This window comes from Octopus sinensis, linkage group LG2 (assembly GCF_006345805.1).
Source record: "Octopus sinensis linkage group LG2, ASM634580v1, whole genome shotgun sequence".
Taxonomy (NCBI): Eukaryota; Metazoa; Mollusca; class Cephalopoda; order Octopoda; family Octopodidae; genus Octopus; species Octopus sinensis.
In genome coordinates, this window is record NC_042998.1 from 198,708,187 (window position 1) to 198,718,186 (window position 10,000).

The 10,000-nt window shown below is 40.5% G+C and overlaps 1 protein-coding gene across 2 annotated transcripts in view; it reads right to left on the reverse strand.

The window, feature by feature from the left end:
- LOC115227315 overlaps positions 1–10,000 on the reverse strand; it is a 210,815-nt gene that overhangs the window by 16,284 nt on the left and 184,531 nt on the right. For both annotated transcript variants that reach the window (XM_036500679.1, XM_036500678.1), the window contains exon 12: positions 7,003–7,275. In XM_036500679.1, the coding sequence (XP_036356572.1) occupies positions 7,003–7,275 (273 nt within the window). The remainder of the gene's footprint in view (positions 1–7,002; positions 7,276–10,000) is intronic.

The window sequence follows — 10,000 nt, forward strand, 5'->3', positions numbered from 1 at the left end:
CTTTCAGTTTCCGTCTACCAAATCCACTCACAAGGCATTGGTCGGCCCGGGGCTATAGCAGAAGACACTTGCCCAAGATGCCACGCAGTGGGACTGAACCCGGAACCATGTGGTTGGTTAGCAAGCTACTTACCACACAGCCACTCCTGCGCCTATGAACAGCCACTCCTGCGCTTATATATATATATATATATTATATATATATATATATATATATATATATATATATATATATACTATATATATATATATATATATATATATATATATATATATATATATATATATATATATATATATATATATATATATATATATACAAATATATAAAAGCACTACGCTCATTATTATGAGATTACACTATCTTCACCCAACCCAACTATTTACTCTACATTGTGTTTATGTAAACAACATTATTTCACAGACGTAACAGATGACGAAAGCCATAAACCTTTCCAATAATGATTTTCTATAAATTCGATTTAATTTTCGCCCGCGCTGTTTCAACTGAATGTAAACTTTCTCGCGATATTAGGCTCTAATGCGGTTTCGTTTCTCGATGGAAATCGTCTAACGTTATTATATACGTTGATAATATCCTTAGGAAATGCTTGAATAATTACAAGTTTTCATTCCCAGTCGATAAGTAATTGAACCAAATGCTGACTTCGCGTACAGAGTTTAGCAGGCTCTCTACCTTGATATAGTCATTTCATGTTTACCTTCTTATTATATATTTGTTTCAGTCATTAGACTGCGGCTATGCTGGGGCGCCGCCTTGGGAATTGTGTCGAACGAATTAACCCCAACTCTTGCTTAATTTTGTTTTTTAGTCCTAGCACTTATTTTATCGATCTGTTTTGCCAAACCTCTATGTTACGGGAAAGTAAACATATCAAAACTGATTGGTCGTCAAGTGAGAAACAGAAGCAGACACACACGTGTATATATATTCGTTTCCTCTCGCTAATTCTTTTTATCTTCCTCTTCTCCCCCTTTCGTTTTTTCTCGCTCATTCTTTCTCTAATTCTTTTCCTCTCCCTTTCGCCTTTCTCTGTCTGTCCCTTTCTCTCCCTCACTCTTCAGCATTTGTTCTCTTGCTGCTCGCACGTTACCATCGGCGAACTTTCTTTTCTGAACTTGAATTTTTTTCTGTCTGATTAGCCACAGGGATAAGATGCATTCTTGTCTGTCTCCTGTCAGAGCTTGTTCCTCCGCGTTCACCAACTCAACTCGTTTAGGCTTAGCAGCCGTTTCTGTTTGTTTTCACTGTCCTGTTTTTGTTACCAACTTTGACCCTTCGCAAAATCCCAAATTTTATTTAATTTCTTTTGCGGCAGCAACTGTTTTGTCGAAAACGTATCTTGTCGTTAATTGCTCGAAATACGAAGTAGAAAAACAGCCGACAACTGATGAAGGATCGGTTTTCATGTTGCTTGTCTTGTTTTCAATTTGTTTCTTTGTTTGCAAAAAAAGTTGTATTTGAAGTTTTCGTATTTCATGTTGTTTACGTCCTGTGGTGTCCTGTGCTCATATATGCATGTGTATATACATATATATGTATGTACATATATGTATGTATGCATATATATTTATATATTATTATTATTATATAGGTGCAGGCGTGGCTGTGTGGTAAGAAGATTCCTTCCAACCACATGGTTCCGGGTTCAGTTCCACTGTCTTCTACTATAGCCTCGGGTCAACCAAAGACTTGTGAGTGGATTTGGTAGACGGGAACTGAAAGAAGCCCGTCATATATATATATATATATGTGTGTGTGTGTGTGTGTGTGTGTGTGTGTGTGTGTGTGTGTGTATGTATATATTTGTGTGTTTGTGTCTGTGTTTGTCCCCCACCATAGCTTGACAACCAATGTTGATCTGTTTACGTCCCCATAAACTAGCGGTTCGGCAAAAGAAACTGATAGAATAAATACCAGGCTTACAAACAATAAGTTCAGGTGTTGATTTCTTCCAATAAAAGGCGGTGCTTCAGCATGGCCACAGTCAAAATGACTGAAACAAGTAAAAGAATACACACACACATACACGCATTACGGGCGTCTTCCAGTTTCTGTCTATCAAATCGAAGCTATGGTGCAGACACATATCCAAGTCGCCATGCAGTGGGACTGAACCCAGAACTATGCGATTGGGATGCTCCTTACCACACAGCCACGCCTGCACGTTTTGTCTGTAGTTGCAATTTTGTTTCTGACCTTGTGGTTTTCCGATTTCAAAGTCAGCATCTAATTTAACGTTTTCAGTTTTAATTAGATTCTTTCACAGAGTAGATTCGCCAAATTTGTCTATTCCCATGCTTATTTTGATATCATAACTGAATTCATTTACAATTCGATTCTCCATCTGGGCGTTGACTTTTGATGGTAGTTTAAAGCCATCCACATAGATGAGATAGATGACTTTAGTTTGACCATCATATTTTCGTTATTGTTGTTGCTAGACCCGCTTCGTTGAGCAGACTTATGATCAAAGACATGGCAAGTCGTGATCAATCGGCCGTTTTTTTTTTCTGCCATAATATATTCCAACCTACCTTATCAGACATAAGTTGTGTTTGAATAAATTCTCTCTATGGTAACTCGCCTTCATAGGCAGATTAAATAGAATTCTATTTATATTGCTCCACTAGAAAAGCATGCAAATATATTTTATCACAAGATACATATATACAGAAAAACAGACAGAGAAAGAAAGAAAAAGAAAGAAAGAAAGAAAGAAAGAAAGAAAGAAAGAAAGAAAGAAAGAGAGGTTGAACCAGACTTTTTTTATTTTGTTCCAGTTTTGTTTTTAATATGTTTTTAATACTAAAGGCGGCAAGCTGGCAGAAAAGTTAGCACGCCGGGCGAAATGCTTAGCAGTATTTCGTCTGCCGGTACGTTCTGAGTTCAAATTCCGCCGAGGTCGACTTTGCCTTCATCCTTTCGGGGTCGATTAAATAAGTACCAGTTACGCACTGGGGTCGATATAATCGACTTAATCCGTTTGTCTGGTCTTGTTTGTCCCCTCTGTGTTTAGCCCCTTGTGTGTAGTAAAGAATTAGGTATTTCGTCTGCCGCTACGTTCTGAGTTCAAATTCCGCCGAGGTCGACTTTGCCTTTCATCCTTTCGAGATCGATTAATTAAGTACCAGTTACGCACTGGGGTCGATATAATCGACTTAATCCGTTTGTCTGTCCTTGTTTGTCCTCTCTGTGTTTATCCCCTTGTGTGTAGTGAAAAAATAGGTATTTCGTAAGTCTGTTGTTGCATGGTCGGTTCGTCGGCGACTAAACCGGCAACCCCACCAAGCTTGCTTGGTGAGGAGGGTGTTTATTGGACACCCTGCGAGATGAAAAAACAAAACCCGTCAAAGGGCGGAGGAACTCTTGAGAGTCAACGGCCACCCAATAAATGTCTTAAGGCTGTATCATGCACGGGGACATAGAAATAATCGAACTGAATACCCGATCGCGCGGTTAAACCATTGGGAGTGAAGGACTCCTAGCCTTTGTTAGGGCATCCTTCTCGGAGAAGGTAACTCAGGTAACTGGGATAACTCCGACATAAAACCTGCGGCTCAGTGGTTACCGATAATGTTGACTTGTTCTTCTTTTCGGATTATAGCTGCTGTTGCTTAGTGAGTGGAATTGACTCAGTGCACAGCCTTTCCTCACTTAAAAAAAAATCTTCTTGCACAGGCATTGCACGATAGCAACATTGATTAAGCTTCGCGCAATGGCCATACTCGATAATGAGGGGGCAGCCACCATATTGAAAATTTATTGTTGGAGCGTGTTCGTAAGTTTCTGTTAATTGTTATATCTCTTTTTGTGCCTATTGTTGTACTTATTGTTGAAAAAATTGTAGTATAGGTTTCTTTCGAAAGCTATCTGTGGTTTTCCCCTGTGGGGGAATACATTAATTGCCGGGAAGATGCCGAAAAGTGTGTCTTCTTCGTCGAATGATGAATCATCGATTGAGAGAGAAGCAAAGAAAATAGAAAGTTTAATTTTTGATAACGTTTCTGATGTGTCGGAAAGTGAAATCTCGGCATTACCAAAAGTTACGAACAGCAAATGAAAGACAGAAGAAAGGACCATCCAAAATGAAGAAAGGAAAAATTTGCGTCAGCAGCTGGTAGCGGAATGCGACAGCTGTCAACTGACAAAAAAAGAATTACTAAAATACAAAGATATGATAACAGAACGAGATGGAGTAGTAAAAGTGGAAATACCAGAAGAAGAATTAACGGAGGAAAAAAAGAAAATTGTTATTTTAAAGACATTCTGCTTAAAAGCTCATAAAATTGATAAGAAATGTGAGCAAAAAACTGAAAAATGTCTAAAGCCCATCTGGCAGGACATTACATATCTAGCCAGAGAGAAGTTTGGAACCATCGTGGCGAGGTTCAAGAATGCAGAAACGGCACAAAAACACTCTGTAAAATCTTTAGAGTCGGAAGATAACAATGTTAATCCCAGTTTACATGGGAATGAGAACATCAAAAGTGAGAATACCAAGAATTCCACCAGGAGTAAACTCTAAGTGCTTGATAGCGGTAGTCCTGGCAAATAGGGAAGATAATATTAACCTCCTGCAGGCTACCGTCACAGAGAATACCTATTGTATAGATCAAACGCTTAACCTCATACTGCAGACTGACCAAAAAATTTTAGAACAGAGAAGCAGATAAGTCCATCGCCGAGTGTCCACAATTTTTTCTAGTCAGCTACAGTGACCACAAGATGGTTACCTGTAAACTGACGGTAGATAAGTTGCAAAGTCAGGGATCTGGCTACTGGGAGCTCAATACGCCCTTTTTAGCGATTGAGAGACAGCTCTTTCGCCACTCGTGAAACTCCGTCTGCTGCCAAAAGCCTTTAAAGGGAGGTTTAGGGATGCCTTGGTTAATGATGCGCAGACATGCGTTGAGGTTGAGGCACCTCTAGATTCTTCTTGATAATGAACGGGTGTGGTCACTGCTGACCAGACAAGTGTTCCCTGAGTTCAAAAGTTTTTGCGAACAGGAAGCCTAGTGTTCTCGTAGACCGAGGTCGAGTGAGTGGCATAAAGAGTGCCGTAAGGCCCTCTTGCTATTCCGGCTCTCGGGCAACACCAGCGATGGGGGTTCCACACGGGTTTTATATAGTCAGTTGGTAGAGTCTGAATGCAACGATGGCCTGGGGGCGACTCTAGGTCCCGGGTTTATTCAACTGGACAGCCTGTTTCACCGTACATTCTGGTTGAGAACATTGGACAACTTCCAAAAGTCCTTAACCTGGCAATGCTACAGCGGTGCCTTGCCTGTTTGGGATAAGCTCGCAAGACACGGTAAGCGTCATTCGCCGACCTGTCCAAGATGCGGGGGCGCGGGGCAGGCAAACCGTCCCTCACGCTATTGTTCAGTATCCGGAGATAACTGAAATGTGGGCTTATGCTGAACACCTGTTGTCCGACGAAGGAAGAGTACAGTTGTCGACTGAGTCAATTATAAAAATTGACCCACCGGGAGTTTTAACGAACGAAGGTAAGAATTGTTTTCTCACGGTTGTAGCAATAGCGAAAGTGGCTGTATGGAAGACTAGAATAAAAGGAATTAGGACAGGCAACTTTATCTCTGGACACAATTTACGATCATTTTTTTCTTTTCATTTGAAAAGGAAACTGTGGCTGGAGAAGAGATGTCTGTCGGAGTGTACGTTCCAAAAGAGATGGAAGCATGTTGCACGAGTGTTATACGTGCAAGGAACCGTGTGAATAGATGGAAAGAAAAAGAACAAAAAAAAAGGTACCAGCGGTAGATCGGGGCTTGTGGGGTCGGAGCGTGGCCTTATCATCGCTTCATTTGTATTGTCTTTGTATTGTTAATTTCATTCGATTTTTAAATATTGTATTTAAACTTTTAATGTTACATTATATGTAAAATCATATCGCTTTACTGATCCCATCAGTTGTTCTGTCCCTTTTTATGTTTGGTCCCCGGAGGGCAACAAAGAAATTGGTATTTCGTCTGTCTTTATGTCTTGAGTTCAAATTCCGCTGAGGTCGACTTTGCTTTTCATCCTTTCGGGGTCGATAAATTAAGTACCAGTTGCGTATTGGGGTCGATCTAATGTGTTAAGCTGGTAGGTGTTAATTTGACCATGTCGAGCAACTGTGTAAAAGTTCCCTTATTAGTGTAGCTCCTTATTTTTCATGTCATTATTGTGTGGAGCTGTATTTTACTGCTCAATGTCAGCTCAGCTTAATTTCAATCAGTTTTGTTTTTCTTTTAGATAGATACACTTCCTTGCAGTCAAACTCAGCTAAGAACTAAATCCAGGCGCGAAATACGTTTCGTCTAACAGCGTAACACTTCTCTCACCTTCTTGTTCACTTCATCACTTCATAACAATCTTCTATCTCCTCATACATACACACACGGTTGCGGATCCGTGGAATAAGCTGCCGGATGCGATAGTGAAGATGCCGACGACCGCTCGGTTCAAAGTCTCCCTTGACCAGAAATGGCCTGAACTCTTTGCATGAACACCCTCCCTGTACATAACTCCATGTCCCCCTACATGGTTTGTGTTTTGCTTTTTGAGCCAAAAAATTAACTTAACTTAACTGAACACACACACAGCGACCCATTCACACGCACATATACACAATCTACATACATGGACACACACGTATATATATATTTCTTTATTGCCCACAAGGGGCTAAACATAGAGAGGACAAACAAAGGGATTAAGTCGATTACATCGACCCCAGTGCGAAACTGGTACTTTTATTTATCGACCCCGAAAGGATGAAAGGCAAAGTCGACCTCGGCGGAATTTGAACTCAGAACGTAACGACAGACGAAATACCGGTAAGCATTCCGCCCGGCGCGCTAACGTGTCTGCCAGCTCGCCGCCTATATATACACACACGTATATATAGAGACTATATACATACATACAAGAAGAACACCAGGCATGCATCCAAATGAAAGAAATGTTTATAAAACCTCTCGGCTCTGCTGATTGCGACCTCTTCCTCGACGATCGATGTTGGCTGCTGGCATCAGTGTTGCTGACGCTTTGACAACTGGAACTTATTGAATCAAGAGACAACTGATGGCAGAATCTGTTGGTAACATCCTCTTTAACTGTAGGCGACAGGGACAAAGCCAGTGGCGGCGAATAGAAGGACGACATGGTGTTCCGTTCAGTTGGGGTTGTATTCAAAAGAACGTCCGTGGCTGTATCACTGAAGTCAGGAACATCATCACCGAGATCTGCTAGAAATAATAATAATAATAATAAAAACAAACAAGCATAATTTTCGGTTTTTTTTAAAGACATTCACTAGTACAACACTAAATACAAAACCAAATATATGGCACACTAGGCATAACAACAACATGAACTTCCAACCTGTTGTCTCTTGAGGTCTCTGGGTGAGACTTGGAGCCAACTTGTACAAATGTAAAGCAAAAGTCAAACATATAATAATAATAATAACAATAATAATAATAATAATAATAATAATATAATAATAATAATAATAATAACAATAAATAATAATAATAATAATAATAATAATAATAATAATAATAATAATAATAATAGTTTCTGTATTGGCCGCAAAGACCGAAATATATTCGTTTATTTGTTTCAGCCATTCGACTGCGCCCAAGGTGGAGTACCGCCTTTAGTCGAACAAATCGACACCGGGACTTATTCTTAGTAAGCCTAGTACGTATTCTATCGGTCTCTTTTGTAATAATAATAACGATAATAATAATAATAATAATAATAATAATAATAATAATAATAATAATAATAATAATAATAATAAGAAGAAGAAGAAGAAGAAGAAGAAGAAGAAGAAGAAGAAGAAAAGAAGAAGAAGAAGAAGAAGAAGAAGAAGAAGAAGAAGAAGAAGACCAAATTACACTAAAAAAGATGGCATTGTTACCATTTGGTCAATTTTGATTACAAATTTGGCGCATCAAAACTGACTTAGTGCTGAACAACAAGAACAGCAATAATAACAACATCAAGAACATAACCACCATTATCAGTAACAACAACAACCAATATTTTGTCTCAGTGACACAGTACACTACGTCACTTCTCTAATCGCGGTGACAACAGGTTAAGCTAGTCGCATTTCACTTTTCCCGCCACAGTGAATGCAAAACTAGAAAAAAAAAAGTATGAAGGCCAGAGGCTTCAGAGGACAATACTATTGCGTGGCCTTGTACCACTCTAAGCAATCAATACCTTCAAGCACGAGCATTGGTAACACTGACAAGTTTTATAATTACATCAGTAACTGCATATTTGGTTGGCAGCAGATATAATCTCGTGTAATGTTCCACACGTGAGAAATCTCCGTCTTCATCCAGAGTCACGTTGTTTAATTCAAAAATATTTTTTATATAATATGATGACTGATGTCGCTCCCATTACAAATTTAATATGTCACTTATTCCATTCTCACTTCTTATTGAAAGCAATACTTTTCTGGGGGGGTTTTAAGAAGAGATATCAGTTGTAGAATATTCATGTTAAAATGGATGCAAGCAGGATCGAATGTTCAAGAAGCATGCTTCGGGGCCATGAGACCCCAGGTTTGATTCCGCTTTGTGAGAGCTTGGACAAGTATTTTTACCTTAGCTTCGGATCGACTTTAGTGAAACTGGGTGGAAAGTGGAAGACTTATATCTGTAATTCAGACGGCTAACCTTGTAACATATCACGACACGATGGTTCTGCAAAGGTCAACAATACCCGACCATTTACATTATGATCCAATGGGTAGGGGTTTCAGTTGGGGAACAACTGAAATACTTACCACATAAACCAACTGCAGATCTGTTTTTCTTACATTTTTATGGCATATTAAGGTGACTCGTTGGACTATAGTGGTGGTGCATCTGTTAGTGTGTTGCGTCCCCAAAGTCCATCCCCCTCCTCACCGTGGTGGGGACGCTGGCAACGGGTAGTGTCAGAGCTACGCCGTCGGGAACTTCGGTTCCTGGTAGGGCCGCCCAAGGTGGATTGGTCTGACACCGAGTGGTATTAGGGCCACAACCCGAAAGACGGGGCACTGGTGAAAATCCTCGGAGTGTCTGTTTCGGCAACCGGCGCCCCCTCGGTCGTTCTGTCCCTGCGTCTACGGACAATCTGCGGCAAACAGGATGTCTCTACATGCGGGATTGTTGGGGACCGCTTGTGAAATTCATATTCCCACGAAACTTCTTCCACCGCCATGGTTCGAGATGCCTCGAGGGTGGTGGAAGAAGCCGACTCAACACGCCCAGGGTGAATATCACTACAAGTACAATTAAGTCATGATTGTAAGATTGCAGTTTTGATTCATGGACTGGGCAAAATGCTTTATTCAATGTTGCTTCAATCAACTCAGCTGGCAAACTGAGTTATCTTGTGACGGACCGGGAAGATATATGCATTCATTGGAGAAAAAATATACACCACAGTATCCGGGAAATCGGATTTATGAGCTTACAGCTCGGCAAGGACCTTTGATCCTATGTGATATATGCATAATCTTTTATTGCAGCCATGCTGGTGAACCACATTGAAGAGTCTTATTCAAACAAATGCTCCCTAGTACTTATTTAATACTGGTAATGTTCTATCAGTCTTTAAGTGCCGAACTGCTAAGTTACAGGGACGCAACGACCGACTACTAGACAGTTTCTGCCAACAAAAGTTATTGGTCAGCGCAGCGGTATATATATATATCACCGTGATCACCGTGACCGACCAGACTATCAGATGTTGCTACACATCGCTGGTCACAATGCGCTTCGCATTGTTTTAGCCTTCAAATGACGCCACCCCGCTGGTTAAACGAGCAGGCCAACAGAAGAAAGAGTGAGACAAAGTTGTGGCGAAAGAGTACAGCAGGGATCGCCACTACCCCCTGCCGGAGCCGCGTGGAGCTTTAGGTGTTTTCGCTCAATAAACACTCACAATGCCTAGTCTAGGAAT